Source organism: Bicyclus anynana, chromosome 14 (assembly GCF_947172395.1).
Source record: "Bicyclus anynana chromosome 14, ilBicAnyn1.1, whole genome shotgun sequence".
Lineage (NCBI taxonomy): Eukaryota > Metazoa > Arthropoda > Insecta > Lepidoptera > Nymphalidae > Bicyclus > Bicyclus anynana.
In genome coordinates, this window is record NC_069096.1 from 3731942 (window position 1) to 3759470 (window position 27529).

A 27529-nucleotide genomic window follows, 5' to 3' on the forward strand; every position below is an offset into this window, starting at 1 on the left:
TAAACTTTATTTCATTCAAATTTTTATCTAAATTCTAACGGGGGTGTAAGAATTAAATTATTTTCGTCATTAATTGATAAGAAGTCTAATTCTTCGTTTATTTCTTTCACAGTCTCTTTTAATAATTCTTGATCAGATATCGTCAGACTTTTATTCGTGTCCATAAATTCCGATTGTTCTTCAATAAGCTGAGTGTCTGCTGACGCTATATTATCTGAATCAACAGATGTGTCGTTTTCACTAAACATATCTACATCATTGTCATCAAACATATCATCTACTTCTATTCTATTCATTACATCTGTATTTTCTTTATCCAAAATTTGCAAATTTTCGTTTGCTTCAGTTCCATTAAATTCAGTCTGTATGCCATCATCATAGTTATCAGGAAAGTTTTCTGTTTCAAGTATTGAATTATTATTCGAGTCAGAAACATTTCCTTTATATGTTGACATATTTTCTATTAAGCTTTTGTGTAGATTGCGTGTTGAGATTTCACCATTAGTTTGAATTATTGTACTTAGCATTTCTGTTGATGATGCAACAGGTACACATGAGTTTCTGTTGTTATCATGACATTCTTTCTCAGAATTCGTATAGCTTGTTGTTGAAGTGGAACTGATTTTTAAAGGAGGTTTAAATGCTTTTTTATTTGTTGTAACTTGGCTAGGATGTGAGATATTATTAGTGTTTTCTAATTTACTATTATTTTTTGGCGTAGAATTTGTATTTGTGTTACTAATTATTGATCTGTAACTTATTGCACTTCTTTCTTGTCTTAGTCTTTCCATGAGAAGAGGATTGTTATTTTTAAATTGTTGTAAAATTACACCTACAGCATCATTTTTGTGTTTCCGAATTTCATTATTAACTTTTACACTGAGTTCATATAAAATTTCGTCGTCGTTTTTATTAGATGTTGTTAAAATTTGTGGCTGAAATGCAATGATGTATTAAAGTTTATTGTATAACGGTTACAATTCTAGCTACAGATCGTGCGGATTAAATTGACACCTGGCTCAAATTATGTTTATGCTTGTTTGGTTGTGTTTGGTAGCCATGTGTCAAGTTAATGCACACGAGCTATACGTATGCTATACCTGACTATTTATTTTTATTACTTCTGCTAACTCTTTTGCTAGTTCGACTATATCTTCTGGTAAATTGGTTTTAGCGGCCAAAGCTAATCCATAGCTTTCTATTGTAGTTATCCCTAGCTCGATTTTATGGTGATAAACCAATTTTTGCGCTAAACCTTGTGAATTCTCTGTTTCGTCCGTAACAAGAGTGTGTCGGCTGGAATTATCACAAATATATTGTAGAAAAATCCAATAGATTATGACCAAAAATCTGAAAACAAATTATTATTGTATCTTACTTGACCACGTTGTAGTATAAATCTTGAAGTCTTGTCAGGTACAAAAAGTGTGTAGTAAAAAAAGTAAATGCTTCACTCTTTATAAGTTGCTCACTAATCGACCAAGCAATACTAGTCCCTTCCTCCGCACTTGTTCCCCTGAAAAATAATATGCATAACTTTATAAAATGTATATTTTTATCATTTACATCTGCTAGATTCACTACATAGTCAAATGTTATATCAGCGGGTGTCATTGGAGCTTCATTGGACCTTGGTTGGTCTAAACTAAACATATCCTATGATCCTTCCTTAAACGCGTGATAGGAGAGCCTGGCTCTGTAGTGTGCAGTTAGAATATAGTGATAGTAAGTTATTGTAGCCATAAAAATTATGTTGATGATGACACTTACCTGCATAGTTCGTCAATAATAACCAAGCTGGTAGAGGTCAGCCCCTTTAAGATATGTTGGGTTTCTTTCATCTAAAAGATACAATAACATAAAATTTACATTAATTCTCACAATGTTTTCCATTGAATATTAACGGACTCAACTACTGGACTCTGATAGTAAATAACATAGAGCGCGCTCTAAATTGTTGTCGAAACGAAAAGAAAGTTGGTTCTTGAAAACTTAATTTAATTAAATAATTTGTATCAGTTACCTCAATAACGTAAGTAGAAGCGTTGAATTCGACACTATCGTTGAATCCAATTCTTGTAAAAATGCGATCGCATAATCGCAAAACGGCATTTGTTGCAGGCAGGAAGCAACCTAACTGATCAGATCAAATCGTACAATGAATCTATCAGGATAAGATAAAAATATCACACTATATTCGTTGACACATTGGCTATGTGTCAAATCAGGGACACAGAATCAGGGCCGGGAACCGCAGCAGAAAAAGCTGAAACCGGTAAGTAGCACGAGTATGCATCTCTGACTGAGAGTTACATATTTGTTTCTTTTGTCGTGGAGACCCTTGGGTCATGCAGTTGCATGTTGTTGCCTCGGCTAGTACCAGAATAGCTGGCTCATTTTTTACGCAAGAGATAAGCCTAGCTATCCAACGCGGAAATGTAGTTTTCTAGCCACCATTACACGTGGGCTTGATTTGTATAATTATTAGGATAAGTTAGCTTAAGTTTCATATTCAATTCCTTCATTAGGTACTTACTTGTGCCATAATTTGCATTACGGCAATTTGTTTTATATAAATGCTTTTTCCTCCCATATTTGGACCAGTTATTAAGGTAAAATTTTTCTCTGGAGTAGCTATCTGAAATAAACCATTACTTAAGAAAATATTGTAACATTTTAAGTTAAAATTAACATGCGTACTTACTATATCATTTGGTACTGGCGTCACGTGAGTGTTGTAGTCCAATAGGGGATGAACACAGTTTCTCACTTCTAAGTAACTGCCGAATTCGGGTCTTATATATGAACCAACAGAACTGGCCTGCAAACAATAAGTATGTATTTATATTGTTTATAAATCATTAAGATGATTATTAATTTGAAAATTAATCATACTTGTGCCAAAGCCAACAAAATGTCCAATTCAGCAACATTTTCACAAAGGTTATAAAGGCTAGCCATGAATGGACGAAGCTCTTTTAGCAAAGTAGAAATGACACTGTAAAGTAAAAGTTAAACAAAAAATTAAACAAGTGAACGAAGTAACAAATAATAAATTAAAACTTTAAAATACATATTGCTCATCTTCTGTATTTCTTTTAGTGACTCTCTCGCTTGATGATCTAGCACTACTAGTTCCTCGGTAGTCATCGTTACACTTGTACCGTTGAAATTAACCTGAAATTTTGAAAATTTGTCTAAAATCGCATCTAATAATTTAATTAATGTTATTAATAAATTGTGACTAAAAATGTACTTGAATAAATATTGTAGGTAAGTCTTCAATATTAAAATGTCTACGGTTCTTAGGGGCAATTGGTAGGACAATATGAAATCCTTTCATGACATTCTGGTTCAGACGTAAAGGCAGATCGTATGTTTCGCTTAATTGCTCTACGTTTTTTTGAATGTCCTCGATCAACTCCGAATAAGTTCTTCTTGCTACATCTAGAAGGCCATTTATTTCAGGTTTTACGGCAAAGCAACGTTGAAGGCTCCCCATAGCTCCTTTTTCTAAATGTGCTTCATCTTGGATTATTTGACGAATTCTATTAGCCATTTGCTCGTAATGTGGGTTTTCGAAATCCTGTTTTGATAAATCACAAATATTTTTAGTAAGTAGGTACTCATTGTTAGTATTATTATTTGTAAAATGTTGTCATTAACTACCATTTTTATTTTCCTCAATCGTCCACTTTCGACCGTCCCTAACGCTTCTGATAATTTTGGTACCAATTCCATAGTAGTTTTTAAGAGAATAATCTGATTTAACTGAGCTTCTCCGTATTTATCCGTATTCTGATTAGGTGTTTCGATACATAGAAATAAAATTTTGTCTATTTCCGATAGCTTTTTAATTACATCCTAAAATTTGAAATTTAAAATGAAATACGAATACAGTAATATTAAGTAATTGTTATTAAAAATGCTTTTTAAAATCTACCTTTAAGTCTGCCATTAGTCCTGTTTCACTTTCAATTATTTCTTGAATTGCGTCAAGTCTCGCTTCTATAAATTCTTTTTTACACGACGGCTGGAGAATTGCAGCTCTTAGAGCCCTAATACCACCAACAGTGTACGTCGGGCCCAGGACTCCTAATAGACAACATGTAGGCCCTGCAGATGGTACCAACGGATGCACTAATTCCAGTTGAGTTGCTGTGCCTACATCTAAAAACAGACATACAAATTAACCTTGATGTGATAGGTTTTCTTCTATTTTATGAAAAAATAACGTTTCTATACCAATAATCATGGTGTTTTCAGACGAATGATATTCAACTTTCAACGATTCTCTAGCGAAAACAATACATTGTACGTATTCTACGTACTTTAGTACTGCAGCTGCTGCTGTGAGCGCATAAAATCTGAAATTAACACAATTAAGTTCAGTGCGCCATACAATAATTGTTGATATTACTGTTCTACATGACGATGATCTGGTTAAAGCCGAAAAGGAAAAAGTATCAAAATACTTGGACCTTGCTCACGAGATTACCGCCATGTGGAATGTTGAGGCAACTATTATTGTTCCGATAGTTGTTTCAATCAATGGTCTTAAAGCGAAAAGCTTCGACCAACACCTTAAGAAGCTTTTAATTAACTGTTGCTTGACCGCCGGTTGCTTGGGCACTCAAATGTCCCGCAGCGGGAGGGTTTATTTTTGTAAAATAATGACCCTAATGTAATTAGGCTTTAGTATTGATGTAAGATCATACTTATGAAGAACCTGAAGCAACACAGCGCTGTATTGTGGAGCGCAAAGAGTCTGGATGTTCTGACGGCCAGCTGCGTCGTTAAAATGTCGTCTCTGCACTGCACTTAAATTGATAAAAGGATATTGGTCCTTGATAAGCTTGTAAAGTTGGTTTGGTTGGGCGCCCTCACAGAAAGTGTGTGGTACTATGATCTGGAAGAAGCGAAACATAACTACCTATTTACCTAAATATATAGAGCTGAAAGAATTTCCTCCTATACGTTAACAGTTTAAAGAAAAGGAGCAAAATACTAAACGAAACATAAAGAATATAAATTTTATAATGTAATTGTGTAAATGTAATTTTGCTATTGAAATTGACGAGTAAACCTTTTTGGAGTGAAACGCAAGTTGAGTTTTATAGAATCTGCTTGGGTATTTTGGTGGTGTTAGGTATAATGGTTTAGTTTTGGAACTACTACAGTTAACATGCGTGTTTAATATAATTTTCACTTGAATATATTATTTTTATATCTATTAATTTAATTGGAAAACCTTTAATTATTTAATGATTAATTTAGATTAATTCAATGATTGGTTACATCGTAGCGAAGAGCGTCTAAGAAAATATATTAAATTTCATTAACCTCGACTGGATTGAAATAGTTGATCTTCGTGAGTGTGTGGGTATACAGCAGTGTATCACTGAACTGACACAGTACTAGATGTGGATGACGAAGATCTATTGCTGCGATACCGATTTCCCCTCGAGCCATCCCGCGACCTTCGGATATTGCTGAAATATATAAATTGAATAAACCGTATGAATTAATTTATGGGCGTAGCGAGCCTCGCTACGCCCATAGCTGTCGATTTTCTTAATCAGACCAATTCTAGTCGATTTTTCATTTTTACGTCAATAAATTAATTCATACGGTTTACGTGTACAGTCACTTCCTACAAATATTTTCACATTCTATATTTTAGTTATTAGTTATATATAAAACATATTACAACAGAGCCGCCATAGCGCAATGCAAAAACGATGCGCATTGTTACTTATTTTTCAATCTCATTATTCAATCACAGTGCTTCGTCTGCTTTCGATGATCGTCTGAATCGTGAATCGAGATTGTCAATATAGTATACCACCGGCGGTTTCACTTTCGGTTCCGTTAAGGTTCGGCGCAATAAAGGGTTTCGGCTGAAAACTGGCCGAAACTAAAACCGAAACTGTGGCTACAGCAGAAATTGCAGCCAGACCTGGACCAATTAAGAAAACCTCAATCGGCCCAGCCGGGGATCGAACCCAGGACCTCTTGTAAATCCACCGCGCATACCACTGCGCCACAGAGGTCGTCAAAATTTCCAACAGCGGACGTCCATCGGCATGATGTCTATTTAGACTAGACAAATAATTCACACGGCTACCAAAAAATTAACATGAGATAAGTAAAATTGATATTGTATAACGATCGTTTAGTTTGTGTGCAAAAAATTAATACTGAAATGGTTGTTATCTGACCGTGACAATGCGTTTCTTACCAAGTATAACACTAGCTTGTGCGACGGATATGCTCGATGATCTACTTGATCTAGTCCCACTATAGCCACCTAATAATAATAATAAAAACACTTTATTACATCACAAAATAAATCAAATTTTACAAAACAAAATAAAGTGGAAAAACAAGCAACAGGTATGGTGTAACGGCGGCCTTATCTCTAAAGTGATATAAAAAATTAAATTATGAAAGATTAAATTTGGTATAGGTAAAAATGGTTTAAATATTAATTACATTTAGTAAAAATATAACATGCAATGAAGAATATTATGATGATGAATATTTTAATTAGGAAATTTTAATTAGGAATTTAATTAGGATTTTAAGAAGGAATTAGATTAAAACAAACAATCATAAATCGGATCCAAATTGTACCTATGATGGTAAACAGAAAATTTTAACTTATACATTTTGCAACGTAATGGATATGAGAGTTCCGATTCCGATATACCTTCCGTTGTAAGTGTTACCTATCTAACTCTAGAAATTTTATCAAAATAGATTCAGCAGTTCAGGCATAAAGTATAATGCAGTTTTGTATAGTGTATAATTATTTATTGTTTGCTGTAAGTGACGTAAACTAACAGGACAGTCTGTAATTAATTAACTATGCAGGTGTGAGTTACAGTTGCTAACACCACTACAGTTTCATAGTGACTGGCATCCATGTAACTGGGTCGAAACGTTGAGAAAATCCGCAGAATAATAGATTATCCTGGTATGTAATTACTCTTTTACTCAATATCTATCTATTGTGAAACCATGTTGTCCATCAAATGAATGTGAAATCGTAATTTTTTGTGTTTATTGTTATTGAATAGGCGTTGGTCAAGTTGGTGCAATTTCAAGATTTACAGGTGTAGATACCTATTAATTAAATAAATAAACATTGTACTAAGGTCAATAAATATTTTATACTATAGTTAAGATAGCTACGTGCCTACAAAATCCCTGCAAAGTGATAGGAATTTAGCGACTCCACTGAGCGCACACATGCACAATTTTGTGATTAGTTACATTATACATTTATGTACCTATAGTAGTTTTTACACTTTCTATGTACACAACTCGACAGGGTAGATAATTTTAAGGTATAAAATTAAGACAATTATCCACATGCCCTGTCCCTAGAATAAAATATCGTTAAACTACGATTAAATTTTGTACCAGTAGGAGTAATTACCGAAGTAAGTAGGTGCGTATTTACCCACCCATATAAAAAAAGATTCCCTTTTACCGGAGGTAATAAATAAAACATAATTTACAATTAGCTAGGTACATGACATCATTGACTTTAGACAGGGTCGAGGTACCTATGGCATGAGGAAAAGTTAAGGATAAGTAACGGGAATTTACCGTGTCTATATAGTAGTATGTAATATAGATGCGATATATTATGTAGGTACCCAATAACCAATGACTTCATAGTTAATTAAACTAGGTAAGGAAACTTAGACCAAAACGATATTAAGTAAGTAGGTGGGAGTTATGTGGGCGCTTCAACGTGGATTCTCTATGGAAGAAGAAAGTATTGAAATCTGCATTCTGCACTGGTGGTAAGGTCACTACTTTCTGATAGAATTGTTTCAATAGAGCTTGTACAGAAGTCTGCTTGAAAATAAAATGATTTATGTTTGATTTGATTTATAGCATTAGAAATTAATTACTGATTATACCTACCTAATTAAAATCGGTGTAAAGATACGGACTTCATTATGCTATAGGTATATACGCTAATTATACTTAAAGATACATACAGATCATCATCTTAGCAGAAATCTAACATGCCATGAAAAATAATAAGATGAAGTCGGTCAAAAATTGATAAATTGTTGATCAATCAATCAATCAATTTATTTATTTGCAGATACATGCATTGTATATACAGGTGGTCGGTAGATGTAGATGGTAAATGTATCTTGCCAATTTGGCATGCAAATTATTTATTAAGTAGGTATTTAATGATTAAAATGACAATTTCACCATTTAAAATTTACATCTTTACAATAATTTTATAAGTAAACATTTTATAATTATATTACTAAAAATAGTTAGTGTGTACAATGGTGGAATGAAAAACCATACATTTCTGTTTATGGAAGAAGATTAAAACAAACAATCATAAATCGGATCCACATTGTACGTATCATTCGCCCTCTTGCGTCCCGTGTCCGCATCGCGAACGCATATGGACGAAAATACGTAGTAACAAAAACAATACGCATAGGCGTATATAGCGGGTGGGCCGGGCCCACCCTAAAATGGTCCAGGGCCCACTCTAAAATTCTTTGATGGACGCCAAAATACAAAATATACAAAGAAAAAACAATAAAATCAGTCGACCCGTTTCAGAGGCCAGCGTCCACAAACATTGTAAACGACATTTCAGTAATGAGTGTCAACTCTGTTCAGCGGTCAGCGGTATGTCAGGGGCTGGCCCCTTAAGGTGGTCCTGGGCCCACCCTAGGAAATAATCCTAGATACGCCAATGACAATACGCCAGTTTTAATACGCTTACGCATCTGATATGATACGCGATAGACATGGATTAGTGATACAGTACCTACGTATATCTATATTACTTTGTGCGAATCATTCCATGTCGAGTCTGCTTTAGTCTAATCATCGAATGCAATAAAATATACATACTAAGGAATAGGACGATTTTATACACGCTCACTTAAAAAACTTCCACTGACAGCGTTAGATCAAAGGCCGGCCTTTGCGAGGTTTCTTTCATTACCCAAGAACTGCTGATAAGAGAATACTAAAACAAACTTAAATGAAAAAAAGTATTTATAGGTAGTTTTAACGAAAAAAGTCTCTGGATGTCTCTGGTTAAATAATAACAAATACATAAGCATTTTTGCGACACCCCTCACGTGCGAGACCGTCTTTCCGTCCGTTTGACCGTTAAAGTGTTTTTCAGATAGCATGGGTGCGGTGACAATTGCCTTATGACGTTCAATTGAAATTGAAGTGAATTGCGGCAAACTTTCAATAGTGGTAGAATGTAATAAGATTAAATTGTAATATATGTTTATACTATGTAAATTATTTTAAATATTTTGTTAATATTGTTAATGTTGTTATAGGTTAGGAACTAACAAAAATATTATTTAATAGTAACTATCTAGTAGATCCTCAAAATTGAACTTGTCAGCTTTCACCGAACAATCTCCTTCGTGCCTTCTCCATCTACTCGACACTGGCGATATAAACCGTGCCCAGTTGGCACAAATGAAAGCCATAAAGAAGAATTGAATTGAATTGAATTTCAATAGTGAAACGAACTGTCCTATCTACCTATGCTATCAGAAAATCACTATAATTTCCACTGCAGTACCGTAACGTAACGGCGTAACGTCGTCACTGAAATCCACAGTCACAATAAAAGTACATAGCGTGCCACAGATCAATATAACGATACGAATGTGGACCCAGCTTTTCATACCTCTGCTGCTACTGCTTATATATCTAAGTGCTGTCGGTCTGTTCTTCGGGGTGCGTAACTCCACACTAGCAGACGCAGAATCGCTGGCTAGCACTCCTGGGAGAGCTTGCCCGCTTGATGAGGATTCCGGTTTTGAGGAAACCGAATTAAATGGTAACCTGTATGAATTAAGAGAATTAGAGGGTAGGACAAGCTAAAATTAATGCATCTCTCTTTTTTATGGAAGATCACGTTAAGCTCGATCCACACGGCAACTATAAAACTGCACAAATGGACTGCGCTGTTCGTTTGTAGATTTATTCGTGCCGTTTTATCGAACACTAGTAGACGCCGCGCGGTTTCACCCGTGTGGTTCCCGTTCCCGTAGGAATACGGGGATAAAATATAGCCTAAAGCCTTCCTCGATAAATGGGCTATTTACACTGAAAGTATTTTTCAAATCGGACCAGTAGATCCTGAGATTATCGCGTTCAATCAAACGAACAAACAAACTCTTCAGCTTTATAATATTAGTATAGATGTGTACGAAAATTGGCGCAGATTTTTTCACAAATCGACTGCGCAGTCCATTTTCGCAGTTTTATCGTTTCCGTGTGGATCGGGAATTAGTTTTTTTCAATGAATCTACCAAAATCGAGAAACTGGTTAGTTAAGCCGTTGACGTTAATGAAGATATTCGAAAATTATGTAGAGAGAGGCACAGATCAGGTTCAAAAATGTACGTTTGAAGTTATAGTTACTGTGGTTATAGATCGTTACTTATAATTAGGTAAAGCCACATAGATATGGTAAAGCTAACGAATCTAGGTAAATAGTTACAATGTCACTGTATCAAAAAAATAGAAGAGATAACACTCTTATCCAAAAATACTACGAAACGGCGCGCGTAGGTAATTTTAGTACCCGTAACGATTAATATGCTTTTTTAACTAAATCTAAATAAAGAGTCGTGCCGTGTGTAATATCTTTTCTTATCATATAAGTGTGAGTACTTAAAGATGGGTACATTAAAGTCATAGAGAAGTTAAAGATCACAGGCTGGGCTTTCAACCAATTGCTATTTTTTTGTTGGGCTGTTGACTAAGTCCAAAAGTATTACGTACTAAATTAGTAACGTCATTTTATACCAACAAGTTTCCCAGTTTACCGTTCACCAATTCTGGTAAGCACTAAGATCTTTTTATTCAAAAGTACCAAGTACTTCTATGTATTTACTCCATAGCGTATTACGTAAAATGTTGTGATTATTACTCTTTACACTACCGTGATATATAGCTGCGATAGCCCAGTGGATATGACCTCTGCTCCGATTCCGGAAGGTGTGGGTTAAAATCCGGTCCGGGGCATGCACAACTTTTCAGTGGTGTGCATTTTAAGAAATTAAATATCGCGTGTCTCAAACGGCGAAGGAAAAACATCGTGAGGAAACCTGCATATCTACCAGAAATTTTCTTAATTATCTGCGTGTGTGAAGTCTGCCAATCCGCATTGGGCCAGCGTGGTGGACTATTGGCCTAACCCCTTTCATTCTGAGAGGAGACTCGAGCTCAGTAGTGAGCCAAATATGGGTAGATGACCATAACTACCTAGATACTTATAGTAGAACGAAACTATTTATGTACAGGCTAAGCAGAAAATATAGAAATGAGATTTGTAAGTAAATGTAGGCACACTGTAGGTATAAATTATAATGTAGAATAATCAAAATTATAAAACTTACTTTCGTTTCAAACTAGGGGGAGGCCCTAACGGTGGTCCCATTGACGATTTTCTTTTCGTGTTATGATTTTGAACATCAAACTGATATCGGGGTTCGGGGCCTTTATTTGTTTTACGCGTCGATATTACAGGCTTAAATAACGGTATAGAAACCATGCTGCGTATGCCTTTGATAAAAAATGATTTCTTAGTTACTTTCTTTTTAAAATAATTGTACAACCTACCCACAACAATACAAAATTCTCTTACCTGTGGCATTAACATTTCGAACTAAATTATTTTTCTTTTTTGGAGATTTTTTGATACCAAGATTATCTCTTTTCACGACATTCATATTGCTTATTAATTCAGTTGACTACTTTTCCAGCTACCTTTATGTTATTAGTTTGAGTTTCAAGTTACGTTACGTGGATACATATCCAAGTCTGATTTTCCCGCCATTATGTAGGCGGCAGGCGCTCTCTGTCTCTGGAATTCAAATCGAACGTTCAGAAAAGTACTGATACTGGAACGGAACAATTAGAAGTCTTTTAATTCATATTGAAATAAACGTAGTTTACTACAAAGTAATTGACCGCTTGATAGGAAAACGCATTTAGTTCCACTATTTATTCAAGTAGTCGATTTATTAGTTTGTTTTTGTTTTTGAACTAGTTTAATGCTGTCAAAATAATGTCTGTGCCTGTCTGTCACTTCTGTATCTGTACCACATTTGAGTTTTGACATTTATCAAATTAAAATAAACAAAACAAAAAAAATGTTGTTATTAATTTTTATATGATTATTTATTTCTAAATTAACAGTAGTATTTAATAATACAATACAAAACTATTTAGCGTAATCTTGTATAAATATAGGGGGAAATCACAAATTATTCCCGGTTACCATCGAAAAATAAACAAGACATCAAAATTGTGATTGTAAGTTACATTTTCCATTTATCAAATCATATTCGGTTCACTGTTGAGTCCGAGTCTCCTCTCAGAATGAGTGTGGTAAGGCCAATAGTCAACCACGCGGGCCCAATGCGGATTAGCAGACTTCACACACGCAGGGAATCAAGAAAATTCTCTGGTGTGCAGGTTTCCTCACGATGTTTTCCTTCACCGTTTGAGACACGTGATATTTAATTTTTTAAAATGCACACAACTGAAAGTTAGACGTGCATGCGGCGGACCGGATTCGAACATACGCCCTCCGGAATCGGAGGCAGAGGTCATATCATACTGGGCTATCACGGCTCACTGTATTTTACATTGCATGATTTTAATTAAGTATGTAAATAGAAAAAAATCTTACTTATCTATAAAATATGACAATGCCATTTGTTATTGTTAGTTGACCTTGTTTTCTGATTATATTAACCTGTAGTCATTGCTGGGACATTCTATACAATTTCCCCATTATTTAATAATTATAATAAAATATAGTGAATAAAATAACTTTTAAACCTTATAATTATAATAAAAATTATTCTTAAGTTAAATTTTTCTAAATATAGGTAAGTACTTCTGCATTAACTTGATAATTGTAAAATTAAGTAGGTACCTACCTTTATTCTATATTTTGCAGTCAAATAAGAATCAAGTAATTTAATCTATTATTATAAGTAGGTACATAGAATTGAATACCTTTGGTTCATATACATTGCCTCAATAACTATTTTACACAAAAAAAAAAATATTTTATTCAATAATAACTAATTTAACATTTTATTTGTTGTATAATTCGTTGAACTGAACTTACATAAATACAACATTGAATAAACCAGTATAAACCAGTGTCACAGTTGGATGTTCTATGAAAATATTGATGAAATCTGGTTAAAACTAGTTTTACATTTGCCTACTCATGCTATCTATTGTTTTTAATAAATAAGTACCTACTTAAAGCCTATAAGATGGGATTCTTAATATATAACAAAAAAAATAATCTGAATATACAAATATTTTATTACAAAAATTACATACAATGCATATGTATTAGACCTGTCACAGTTTTATTAAAATAATAATAAAACAAAGATATTTAGATTTTTTTTTAATTATCTATTCATTAAGTATCATATTATTAATTATATTTATCATATTATTAATATATCCTTTTCCTCCTGTCTGTCTTTTTGTTGACTGGGCATCAAGCAGAAACAACTGAATGACGTTAAGTGAAACTTGGTACAATTTGAGAGTATAATACGAAGAAGGTTATTTGTTGCGAAAATAAAATGAAAAGGTGGCATTGAAAGTTTTTATGGAATATCCTTCATTTTAAATTTAACCCATATTTAGTGATAAACGGGAAGAAGATTATAATGGCATGAAAATGTACAAATTTTATTTAAATTATTATTGTTTAATGTGTTTAACATGTTTCAAAGTTTAACCTTAGACCTTATAGTGTTTTTTAGATAGCATGGGTACCGTGACAGTTTATTTCACTCTTGAAAGTTTGTTATTCACGATAATAGTATGTATTAGGAACATCATAATGTAACTGTCACCGTACCCATGGTATCTGAAAAACACTTCAGAACAGGCCACTTTAATTCAGGGCAAAATAAAGACCAGTTACCTCAGCCATTTTTACTTTAGATCATACTGTATATTATAACAAAAATACATAATAGTACAAGACAAGATATTATCTAGATATAACTTATCTCTGTACTAGAATTAATTTAGTAGGTCACTTTAAAATATATATATTGTGGTATACATATGAATTTACAGTTATTTGGCATAAATAGGACAATAGAAGCCCTGTAAATGACTGAAAGAGAAATAATTCAGCAGTGACAGTTTACCATGCTAATGTAATCAATTTAGGGTGACCAAAAACTATTTTTGGTAGGACATGACAATATGTTGCTATTGATTTCTTTTTTTATGTGTCTCTTCTTTCTTATTTCTAAGATTTAGTTTATGCTGTTCCTACTTGTCTGGGACGTCAAAGCAATTAAATCTCATTAGTGTTATATTAAAGCTTCCCAAAAACATGACTTAAATAATTAAATCCATTAGTACTATTTTAGTACATAAAGTTAGAATTTCTTCTTAGTCCTTCATATAATATAAATTTGTATATTTTAATAACATTATATGCATGCGTAAAATGCTTCGTCATATGAACTTATAGTTGAGGGTGTGACTGTAGGTCGACATGTGTACATGCGCCGATCGCGTGTCCAATACAAACTGATAACCTTGCTATAAAATGATAATGTATGTAGCATCATGTGCTCTCAATGGCATATTTAATATCTACTAGTTTAACAATAAAACTTGTCACTAGGTTTTACATAGTGATAACCTGATTTTCCTAATCTTACAAATAACAATTTTTAAAATTTATTTCCTTATAATTTTATCTATGATATCAAACTATTTTTGTAAACATGTTTTTATGTGTTGTTTTTTATAAGCAAGATAGGTATTGGGATTTGGAAAATTTATGATTAATTTGAAACATGGTAATATATTTATGCTACTAGTCCATGTTTAAGTAGTGAATGGTAACCCAAGCTTATTCAAGGAGTAGTATACCACATTCAAAATTGAATTAGTAATTATTTTATTAGGAAAGATTACTTATTAAGAAGACTTCCAAAATTATAGTAATTCTTGTATTATAGAAGTAATACATTACAAAAGCATGATATTAAGAATTTAGATACCACTAAAGTAAAAAATATTATTTTTTTAAATTACTAATATAGAGTCCTGTTTACATTAACAGTTACTTCTATATATATATTAAAATCAATGCCACTTTTCTAGTGTAGGGGTAGGGTAGTTGTAGGAGTAGGGTAGTGTAGGGTATGGATAGGGAAGAAAAGCACATGAGTCAAAGCTAAGCTTGACTGTGTTCGCTAGTTGTATATAATAGATGCATATTATACTTAATCTCAAAATTGAAATAAAAATAAAGTTAAGTTTGATTGTCACGTTTTCTAGTAACTTGACGTTCGTTTGTATGAGTAGTTTCTAAAATTAAATCAAAAAACAAAGCTGAATTGTTGCTATAAGTTTGAATCTTAACAATAATATATTTACAGCATGGTATATCACATGCTTTGACGCCGTATAGTAACAAAACAACTTTTGCATTTTTAAACAAACAAGTTTAATAACACTGGCATATTACGTGTGTAAAATAAGATAACATGATTTTGCACCCGACGCAATTAGCAAAACAAGTGTTTCCACAAACATTCCATTCGCTTCTATCGCGAGTGAAAGAGATAAATAGTGTTTTATCGCCCTACTTTAAATACGTCTCTTGTCTGGCACAACGTCTTTAAATGAAGACGACGTTGTGACGTCAGTCATAGTACGTAGCTTTCAGAGAGAAGTGTTGTAGCTCGCATCACAACCTTATCTCGGGGAGGCTGGTAGATATAAGGCGATAAAGATGGGCTGAGTGAATTGTACTTTATGATATCACCCTCAGCGAAGGCGTGTGCGCGATAGTTTCCGGTTAAGTGGGTCTCATTTAGTATTTCTCTTAATCACGCGAGATAAATAAATAGTCACATACTGAGAACGCAGCTGGTATAGACGTATAGCGTTTATTACTTTCAAGACTCAGCAAAATGGCTCTGTACAGGTATTAATAAACATAAGAATAATTGCATGCTCTGATTTATATCTATTAAAATATATTTTTCATTACAAGCTTTCCTACGTATTGTTATTTGTTAGTGCTATAATTTAGTTCATGGTCTTTTGATGACGTTCTGCGGCGTTGGTAGTGCAAATAATAACTGTTTTATTGAATAATAATATGATTGTTATTCACGCGTTTCTTGAGGAAAATAAAAGGATAATTTAACATAATATAAATAGGAGGTTCTTTATTGAGTGAATAGTTAGTTTGTCGGTTGTCTGTGAAAGTCAATATATTATAAATGATAAAGTTAAAGTTGACTGCTTGTTAGTGCAAGGTTGATTTTGATGGTGATTGTTTTAATTTTAATAATATTATATTATAACCTTGAAATGTTGAAAAACGTATACTCTTAGTAGGTACGATTAGGCGCATTTTCCGGTCAGCTGTTATATTCCTACGCAAAAAACATGTTTTGCTCATTAGCAAACTCAAGGTTAAAGAGTTTGTTTACGTCTTAATCCAATAGTAAAAGTCTTTTAATTAGGATAAATAGTTAGTTAATTATAATTTATAATCAAATAGTTATTATTATTAAGTTCTCGATATTCAGAATTCCTGGTCACCCTTGTCATACATTGTTGTTAAATACGTTTGATGCCCTTTTGTGCGAAAATAAATAAACTTTCTGTTTTAATAAAATAGGTCAATGTAAAACAATAAATAAATATTTTTTATTGTTTTATTGCAAGAGGTTATTGCGACGGGTGAGGTACATTATTATTTAAGAGAATGTTTCTTAAATAAATATAGTTTTATATTATTGTTATATAGCCAAAGGTGTGGTACATACATTAGTAGATGGTGAGGTAAATTAGTAGATGCAACATTTCTTACGATTATAGGTAAGTAATGTATTTTTTTTAATGCAGTTTAAAAAGCAACCTCCACCTGGCGACCCTCAAGACTCTGTCCCTGGTGTCAATAAGCGTGATGTCACCGCAGCAGAGCGTCCAGGAGCTGTTCCGAACAGCCGACTGCGTGTGCTTCGATGTGGACTCCACGGTCATACGGGACGAAGGGATCGACGAACTGGCCAGATTCTGCGGGAAAGGAGACGAGGTCAAACGACTGTAAGTGTTCCAATAACCTTTATTAATACTTTCTTTACAAGTCGATCTCGATTTCTTATTTCACCCGGATGTCGATTCCAACAACAAGGCGTTGCAACCGATCTCACTTAGCTTCAAACCCACATAGATTTCCCTCTAAGTAGAGAGACATTTTCACCCGAGAGGTTTCATTCCCTGTCAAAGCTGCCATTGGAGACTACTTTGGTTCCCTCAGTGAGTCGTTTATGCTGCACAGATACAAAAAAAAAGAAAAAAAAAAATGACTTTTCTTTATAACATGGTCTTGAAGATTTATACCTATGCGCTGTTAGTGGTGTGTGAGCACGACATCTTCTTATTAGTGCTAAACGCCTATTTCTCGTTTCCTGTCTGAGACGATATTACAGAACACTGACAGTAGAATTTCTAGACGTTGTGGTGGTGCCTCCAGGGCACCGTTCACCCGCTGAGTGTCGAATTTAAACTCTATGCGTTACAGAATTCGACACTTGGCGGGTGAATAGTCTCCTGGTGGTGCCCCTGCAACTATGAATTTCAGTGTTATTTATTCTGCTAATACTCCTAACGGAGGACGGTATTGCGTTCTATTTTAGTTTTTAAATCGATGTTAAGGTCGATTATTTAGTCTATTGTTCCTATTGGTTTTATATTGAATCTTTTATTAAGTCGGAGCCTGGCGGGTGAAATCATTTTGTTTACTTTTGGATAACCATCACTAAAAATAAAAAACAATCTTGTGTTGTAAGTTTTTGCATTCGGATTGTTTTTTTATTTTATCTAAACTTGCGCTTGACTATATAATACTTAAAATTTTATGGCATAATTTTATATAATTTTCTTTATTAGGACGGCGGAAGCAATGGGCGGCAACATGACATTTCAAGAGGCTCTGAAGAAAAGGCTAGACATAATCAGACCAAGTGTTAGTCAAATAAGAGAGTTCATAGAAACTTTCCCAGTCCACCTCACTCCAGGCATAACGTAAGTACCAGAACATTCTATAGCACCTTCTTATATAACAACTCGAAAAGTTCGGAAAGAAGAAGAAGAAATACTTTATTGCACTCAATATAACACAAATTAAAAAAGTAATAGCTAATTAAAATTAAAAATTAACATGCAAAGGCGGCCTTAATGCCATAAGCAATCTCTAACAGGCAACACCTGATGACAGGATTGCGGAAAAAGAGTGGGAAGGAATTTTGAAAAAAAATTGGGTTTAATTTTAATAAAGTTATCTTTATTGAATACACTATACTGCGCAGAAGTCGGTATCTTGTGATACAAACACGAGAAGTCAGAAGTGACAATAATATCATAGTTCATTATAAAAAAAAAATACTTCTATAAAGTCTATGTTTTCTTCGATGCTGCATACCTATAAAATTCTATAAAAGGCGGGCAAATAAAGTATAAACATAGAGGGAAACCTTCATATCAAGTAATGGCTTTGCAAACCACTTCATTCTAAGGTCATCGGCCTGATATTCTAGATCTAGGTCATTTCTTTTATTTACAAATACTTGATTTGCTTGAAGTGGGATTAAATAAATTTAATATAGTGTAACTTTTAAATCAATAAACTTAAAATTCAGCATTTTAACACTACATTACCTAATTCCTATAACCAAAGGTTGCCTGGCAGATATTCTAAAAGCAATAAGACAGCCTTTGCACAATGCTTGTAGTTTATGTTTTATATTATTTTATTTGTAACTGTTTTTATTGTGCAATTAACTAACAAAGTAATATTTTTACATGCAATTTTATCGTTAGTCTTATAATAGTCACGACCTGCAATAAATAGATTTCATTTTTCATTTTGTATCAAGTATTTTTTTTAATGCATATACTATACCTATATTGTACTATAACTATAAATTATTATTCAATACTATGTTACCAAATATTGATATAACTTTAGCGTGGTCAAGTAACTAATTGGTGCGGAAAACCGGTTTGAATCACTTTACTACTATCAGGTGACCCGGTTGACTTGGTGACTTATTGAGGGATACACGCTCGTTCCAAATATCTTGACATCATTTATTTCGTGATTTGGATTACTATAGGTACCTATATAATATGATATCCAAATACCTAATACAAAAATAACTTGCTTTTTTAATTATTTAATTCATTCGTGGATTAACAACACACGGACAAAAATAAGTTAGAAAAAAGTATATTCCATTGATCCGCAAATTAGTCCGCGTGGAAAATATCAATCTTTACGTATAAACCTTCCTTTTGACCTTATTTTGAATCACTTTGTTTGGCTGGTGGGAGGCTTCGGCCGTGGCTAGTTACGCTAAATCGCTTAGCGTTCCGGTACGATGTCCGATAGAAACCGAAAGGCGTGTGGATTTTTCATCTTCCTCCTAACAAGTTAGCCCGCATCCATCTTAGATTGCATCATCACTTACCATCAGTTGAGATTGTAGTCAAGGGTTAACTTGTAAATAATAAAAAAAAACTTTATCTAATGACGAAAACCGCATTAGTACATTTCATAATTTAAAAGATCTAAGTACAGCCGGCGGGAAGTTACGTTGTTTTGTATACTATTGTTAAGTTATAGATACATTGGATTCCCACTCTATTATAATACTCATATAGATTTTTATAACGATCTATGTTAGTCATGTCTTTAAATATTACTAAAATTTCTCTTTCCCCCCCAACTAAGCGAAAATCTGTGTTTAAACCACTCTATTCGAGTTGTGTCTCATTAACATTCAAACTATTGAGGTGTATAGATTAAGCGTGCTCATAATATTTTTATACTCTTGCAGTGATCTAGTAAAAGTGCTCCACGAGCGGGGAGTCATGGTGTATTTGGTCTCAGGAGGCTTCAGAAGTTTAATAGAACCGGTGGCGGAGAAGCTACACATACCACCACACAACGTGTTCGCTAATAGACTCAAGTTTTATTTCAATGGTAAGTACTAGTAATTTACATCTACCCTCTGCCGTGTCACGACAAAACGTACATCATAATCTCTTCCCTTATCCCCACATAAATAAAAAATAAATAAAAATGTTTTATTTCGACTTAGCAAGGTGACCATAGTAGTGTTTATTTACATTAAACTTAATTGTTAGTACAATACTTAAGCCTGGCGCGAATGATGTTTGTACTGTGTTTGTATGGATGTGTTTTGTAGCCAGGTGTCAAGTTAATGCGCACGGGTTATATGTCAATCTTCTTTATTCGTCTCTATTACTCACCAACTCATCATCAACTCTCAACTCCCTTTATACACACTCCAACTATCTCTTCTTTGCCTTTCCTCTCCTCTTGTGTCTTTCCACTTGCAAGTTCAACATTTTTCTAATAACATTCAGCCCTCTGCAATTCATGTCCATACCAAGCTAACCTTTTAATCCTCATTTTTTCTGTTACTGGCGCCACTTTCAGACAAAACACTGTACCTGAAGATAAAGCGTAACGTCTATTTTAAGTGCAATAATAATTATCGTCTCCAATTTAGTCCCTATAAGAGAGTCCCGTCTGGGACGCCCATTTGAATGATGATATTGTCTCATGGATTTCAATGCTAGGGTTTTCTTCGTTATTGTCTGTCTGGAGTGCAAACCATTTAGAGTCGTCGGTTTATAACAAACCAACTAAGTTCCACTAATGTATCAATAGACGGATAGCTTGAGATTTTGTGGACTACGTTATTCAACTTTTATCTTCTGCGTGGTAAATGTCACACTGTACACCAAGCCATTGCCATTGGATAGACGCCATTGGAATGTATTACAAGCAACTTTGTTGAGTATTAATAGCAATTAAATACAACATTGTTATATAGTTTCTCATGCGATATCAATGCTAAAGTGTAATAGGTCAGTCGATTTGACCATCTATTAAAACCCCGATTGTTTTGAATTGCTAGAGGACTATAACTTTAAGGGAAAACCTAAGAAATGTTCTAAAAAAACAAGCAACTCAAGATGATGAAATGGACAATGGTCTTATCAACAAAGCAAAAGCATAATATTGTGAAGTTGATAAACACGCGGTACGCGGGCACGCCTCCGCAGAACGAGGTCGCAGTTATCAGGAATATAACATGCGTGGAACGAAACTATGTCTGGCAAATTTTGTTTTTTATTATTATTTTTTTGGTTATGGGAGGATAGACTTAATGATATCTGTCTTTATGCATAAAAGGATCCGTTGTAAAGTGCTAAAATAGGCAGGCACCGCGTACCAGCATTACACGAAAAACTGTACTGTAAAACTATACAACTTAAAACTGCTCATTTAAAATAAAACTGAAGGTTTGTAGCCCAGGTGCAGTAAGTCTCTCAGTTGACGTTTTATATGTATATGTAATTTACTGCCATTACTTATGGTCACCAGAGATATTTTTTAACTCAGCACAACTTCTACGTGCATATGTACCAGACCCATTGTTTAACACAAAATTGCAAAGTTAGGAACGCCGCTAAATAGCCCGTCTGTACGTTTTCCACAAGATATACTTCTGAGAGCAATCAGCAATCCTGTTTATAGTTCCTCGTTCATCTTTTGACTACAAAACCGCCATTCGCTGTATTAATCTGCATCATTCAATCAATACCCATAGGACGTTGAAAAAGCCTTTCCAGCTTCCAAAATACCCAACAGTTAGATATCTTTGGTTAATCATCATAAAATTAATCTATCGTTAACAAGTTTGATTTCTCCAATTCACTCCTTTTACTCTCCGATTACACTCAGTTACCAATTACATAGTATTACAATCATTATACTTTGTATTATGATGCGTAGTAAGATCTAATTAAAAGTCTCATTACTTTGTCTCGTGACACAGTGGTGCTTGTCATCTCAAGTGGTAAAATGCTATCACTGTGTTTTTTCTTATAATCACATGAGACTAAAGGTCAAATTACTTGAATGATGAAAGAGGTTGAAGTTTAATGCTTTTGTATTAAAAGAGATTTGCAAATAGTGAAATTTGGAAAGATTTAAAATACACAGATGTTTTACTTGTTTATTATGATGACCTCTATTTTCGTATCTTGAAACTTGATATCCCCAATCAATAGCTTTAAATCAACCTCCGATTTTTTATATCAGTCAATGACTTTGAAATCCTTGATAACCGATTGTCGGTAATTTTCCGAAGCAGAATAACAATATAAATGACTAATGATATATTTTTATCTTGTATCTGTGTGTGTCGGTGATACATTAATTGTTAAATCTATTTTTGACCAACTTTTAAAAACTATTTAAGTTTCTAGTTACTACTACTACTATTTAAGTTTCTAGTTACTACTACTACTATTTAAGTTTCTAGTTACTACTACTACTATTTAAGTTTCTAGTTACTACTAACTATTTAAGTTAACTATTTAAACGTTTCTATTATAACATAAATACAAAAAATATTCTACATAAATAAGCCAATGCCATAAAATTACAAGGAAACATCCTGTAAACACAAGGAAATTCAAACTTGTTGATTTGTTGTGGGAAAACCACAAAGATATAATATATTATTTACATAATTATGTGTCTACTGTATGATGTACTTTTTGGTCTAATAATGTATATTTTATACTTTGTCAACTTAGCCTTTCTAGCCTTCTGTTTTCCAAGTTAATATTATAATGTTTGATATAAAATTCTTAATGCAATAAAGAATTATTCGAACATAATTATGATAAAGCCACCTATCCCTGTTCTGCATAAAATTTTTGAGTATAAAGATTATTGAATATTATGTTATATACGGCTGATGAAACCATTGGGGTAAATTACGCAATTAATATATTTGCTTATTTATTGATATAATTAAATATGATATCAGACCCCACTGGGCTTAACTCTTTGACCTACCTTGCGCAATATAAGTTAAACATTTCTCTACCACGCGTTTGCTGTCGCTACGTATGTGATATTGTTACTTATCTGTAATGCATTAATTGTTAGTTTAAAAATGGACCTTATGTTATATAAAACAAAGTATAATGTTCACTACGTATCTGTGATATAAATTTGTTATTGTAAAATGAACTTTAACATTTATATTGAAGAGTTCAATTTTATTTGCAATATTATGGCGAATAAATAATACTTGATTACTTGTTTGTCTTGCACGCTTTCGTTGCGTGTTCATTGATAGATCCATACGCAAATGCGGAGCAAAGTGGGCCATTGCGTTGTCTTCTTGTTTTTATCTTGTCTATATTTATATTGTTAGAGATATCCAAAGTTTATAAATAAAATGCTGCGACAGTCACTGGTGGACCAAATAAATAAATAAATAAATAGTAGGCTAATACAAACTATTTGTTTTTCTAAATTCATTATAAATAAACAATATTATTCAACAGTTTCATTCTTTTCCTTTAGTATGAATCAATTTGAACATTATAGTTACAAGAAAGATACAATTACAAATGTCCATTATTTTGATCATTATGAAAATAAGTTGATATCATTTTATGTAACTCAGATAGACCTTCTTTATTAATAACAAATAATAGTTATAAAATTATTGAAAAAAACTTCATAAGTGCATGAAGTTTTCTTTAGTTATGTTATTTGAAATAATATATTGTCTTTTATCTGTAAATATTCGCTATCCAACCAACGGCAATATTTATTGCGACACATTTGACTTCACAATATCTTGCAGTAGACTTCTGTCCGATTATCCTTGAATGAAAACATTGTTTTTGTTGATCACAACTTGTTTTCTGAATAAAATTTCATCATTGTTGCTTAACATGCCGAACCAGTATACACTTCGTACCACTAAAATTCTTATTATATTTATACATTTACATACTTCGTACCATAAAGGACATCTCTATAAACTATATATATATATAAATATGCATATGATGTAGTTCAATACTTAACTTTGTTGTTTACATAAAATATGTAATATTTTTGCTAACAGCTTTGTTGTTGTCAAATAATTTTATATCTTACCGTACTGTAGATATGGCAATGTTTTTGATATTTTTATATTGATGTTTATTTCACTATAAATGAATCTTCGCAGTTGTTTTTTTTTAATGCGCCATTTTCACCTATCAGTTCAGGTACACTCATTGAGAGATATCATATCACTTCAATTATTTCGAGTTTTCTTATTTTATATCAAATTGATATATCTATGTTTAATATGTTTAAAGTTTTGAAAGGACTCTTTGTAAAGCTTTTTGAAATCTATTGAACTTACAATCAAGTTGAAATTTACATTAGGTAGCTATGAGCAATTCTAAACTTTGTACCAGCATACTTAATGGATGTTCTTAAGTATTATGCTTCAAGGGCGACGTTCTATAACTTATTTACAAATTTGTATTTTTATCTGTTTCTATCGAAATAAATAGAATAAAGCTATAATAATATCCGGCTCGAAGGACCAATAAATTTTGGAAAATATGAACATTTACGAATACATTATAATTATGAATATGATCCTTCTAGCTAGATAGTGGGCGGTGTTTCGAAATAAGTTCAAATTACCAATAAATGTTGGGGTTATATGAGAACAATATCTACTGTTAGTTTACTTTAGTTTGTATGCTTTCGATAAAAAAATACTGTTAAAAAAATATATATATTTTTAATAACTTATATTTTTCTTACAGGCGAATATGCAGGTTTCGACGAAAATGAGCCAACATCCCGGTCCGGGGGCAAAGGCCTGGTGATCCGACGGCTCAAGGAGCAGCACGGGTATCAGCGACTCGTGATGATCGGGGACGGAGCCACGGACGCGGAGGCCAGTCCCCCCGCTGACGCATTCATAGGTGAATAAACCAGATATACACTAACGACTCAAAGACAATAGCCCAACGGTAATAGTGCCAACCTCATTATCGAGAGGTCGTGGTTAATCCCTGCTCGCTGTCTTTATCGACTAGTTGGAGGGGAATGGGAATATTGGTCATAATCAAAAGATATGGCAAATATGTAAAAAAAAATGCCAAAAACTGTAGAATTATCTATCTCTATCAATAGACCTGACGGTATCATATTGTGCTGTCAGGAAAACTGCTTCTTTATTTTATTTTTTATTATTTATTTTATTTTCTTTAGATTATTCTATCTATTTTTGAATTACAATGCCACTGACGCAATAGGGGTATTGAGTTAACTGAATTTTATGTCTGCCATTTAGAAATTAAATTCGATTTTAATTTTAGTAAGTGATCGTTTAACTATTTTAGTCGGTTTTAAAAGTTTTGTGTTGCTGAATGCAGAGTCTTTGATTGAATGGAGTGAAATGTAAATCTTGACATGAAAAATTAATTTTGCTGTCCAAGAAAATTCAACATCTATTTAAAAATATAAAATACAGCATAATGAAAATTATTTTTATATAATTTTGAGGGTATTTTATCATTTGGCTATATTTTATATTTCTCTCGTAAATGTTCGGTATTTTATTAACTTAGTATTTTCAACGTTGAGTTATTTTTAGTTTTGTTATCATATAATGGTTAAATATTGTACTTGTCTAAAATTTTAATTCGTTATTGCAGGCTTCGGCGGCAACGTTGTCCGGGAAGAAGTCAAGAAGAAGTCAGCGTGGTACGTCACAGACTTCCAAGAGCTGATCTCTCACCTAAGCGTGCAGACCAAATGAGCGAAGACTATATGTATATTATTGGAAGTTAAGGATATGCTGAAAAATACACCTTACAGCATTTGACGTAAAGTTCAGTATCGCATGCTGTTTCAATCGAAACGGTGTGCTAGTAGGTAAATCGTAGTAACAAAAGATGACCATAGGACCTGGATACGGATATTAGGCCATAAATGAAGTCCAAAATATGCCCAAAAAAGGCATCGTAGTTATAACAGAATACCAATAGTTTGATATCTTATGACTTTGTAGACTTTGCCAAGATGGCATTTATCAACATTTAAAACTAAAGTTTCTTTGTGCTTAGTGGCCCGGTTATTGCCATATTAATTATTAAATTATCCGAGTAAAACTTGGAGCAGAAATAGTTGCCATATATAGAAAAAATTGTTTTTGATATTATGGGGATTGTTGTGTTGTTGTGGTACTTTGAGTATCAATTGGTGTCTAAACGGATGTGCAAAAATCTCTAACTTTAGACCTCGCAACTGATTTTTGGCGTTCCAAATTATGGACTGAGATGATAGAGTCATAGAGACAAAGAGTTTTTTATGACCGATGACCCTGTGCTACCCTTGGTTATTTCTCACAGGAAAGGATGAGAAGGGTGAACTATAGTTGATTATTGCTATGCTTGTAACTTTTGCTCTGTAATAAAATCAGGCATAACCATCGATCTCCTATTACAAAGTGAATGTACAATCAGCGACCAAAAAACATCCAAATACATTTTCTTGGCACTCAATTCAAGTAGTCACATTTGTAAATTCAACCTTAAACTCAATCCTTAAGGTTAAATTTGCTTTAAATTTGGGATTTTATTGAATATGGTACTATATTTAAAGGCCTTTATGTATAATTTTCTTTACCAATAATTCGAAAACTGTCAAAGCAAAATGGGCCAGTTTTTAAGGGATTTTTTTTACATCCTTCCTGTATTGATGATTGTGCGTCCTTTTATTATAAGTGGTCAATGTCCAGGCTTGATTACTGAAGGTCGGCGGTCAGCTTTCTTAACTTTTCCTTGGCCATGGCTAGGCGGAAAAGTTGTCCACCTGTATTTATGCCAGTCCACTCCCTTATGTTTTGTAGCTAGGGACTTTCTGGTATAATATATTATTATACGTTATTTAATTTTGGTTAGAGATTTATGTACACCGTACTTAATGCCAATATCTAGTATTTGCGAGACAAAGTCTTGGGCGTGTTAGTAAAATGGAATGGACCAAAATTTAATTTTAATTAGTTAGATATGAACTTAAATTAACTTTTTCTGACATGTGTGAATAGCGGCGCTAATTCGTCTGATTATAATTTAACCACTCGTTTAAACAAAAACTAATCCATATTAAATTTAATATGTATTTAAAATTTTTGTATTCGTTTTAATTTACAGTAGGTATTTTAGTTTAGTGTATGCGAATTAAATAATATTTACATTTCTCTAGTAGAGTTCCTCTAACAAATACCTAACTGTGTTTTATTTAATGCGTCGATTAAAGTGTTAATTATGGTATTAAAGTTTATTAATAAGTTATGACAAATTTACGAATTAGTATATAGGTAGTGTATAATAGGTAATCTAAATTAAGTAATTGAATAGCTTTTTGTATATCAAAAATGGCTGTGTACTTCTTATTATTAAGAAAAAGAATTTATTATAATCATTAATTATAATTTTAACATTTATTAGTCTAATATATGCATATTTTTTATACAATTTGTTT

At 33.0% G+C, this 27529-nt stretch overlaps 2 protein-coding genes across 5 annotated transcripts; one reads left to right on the plus strand and one right to left on the minus strand.

Moving 5' to 3' along the window:
* Positions 1-11698, minus strand: LOC112053662 (mutS protein homolog 4). The gene is made up of 18 exons (XM_052885529.1): positions 11684-11698; positions 9716-9908; positions 6242-6310; positions 5344-5492; positions 4719-4909; positions 4246-4367; positions 3944-4170; positions 3670-3864; positions 3257-3586; positions 3074-3177; positions 2896-2998; positions 2705-2821; positions 2537-2638; positions 2024-2137; positions 1771-1841; positions 1379-1516; positions 1101-1296; positions 1-935 (listed from the first exon to the last, which is right to left on the minus strand). Exons 1-18 carry the CDS (start codon positions 11696-11698, stop codon positions 24-26), a joined length of 3348 nt encoding a protein of 1115 aa, XP_052741489.1. The 3' UTR covers positions 1-23.
* LOC112053663 (phosphoserine phosphatase) lies at positions 6853-27522 on the plus strand. Of its 4 annotated transcripts, none has more exons than XM_024093143.2 (6): positions 6853-6979; positions 16972-17172; positions 18019-18153; positions 19968-20113; positions 24802-24963; positions 25699-27522. In XM_024093143.2, the coding sequence occupies exons 2-6, from the start codon at positions 17033-17035 to the stop codon at positions 25800-25802; spliced, it is 687 nt and encodes a 228-aa protein (XP_023948911.1). In that variant the 5' UTR covers positions 6853-6979; positions 16972-17032; the 3' UTR covers positions 25803-27522. The 4 variants fall into 4 exon arrangements, with proteins under 4 accessions (XP_023948911.1, XP_023948913.1, XP_023948910.1 ...); XM_024093145.2 differs by lacking the exon at positions 6853-6979 and adding an exon at positions 12195-12354; XM_024093142.2 differs by lacking the exon at positions 6853-6979 and adding an exon at positions 15763-16039.
* Positions 27523-27529: the final 7 nt, after the last annotated feature.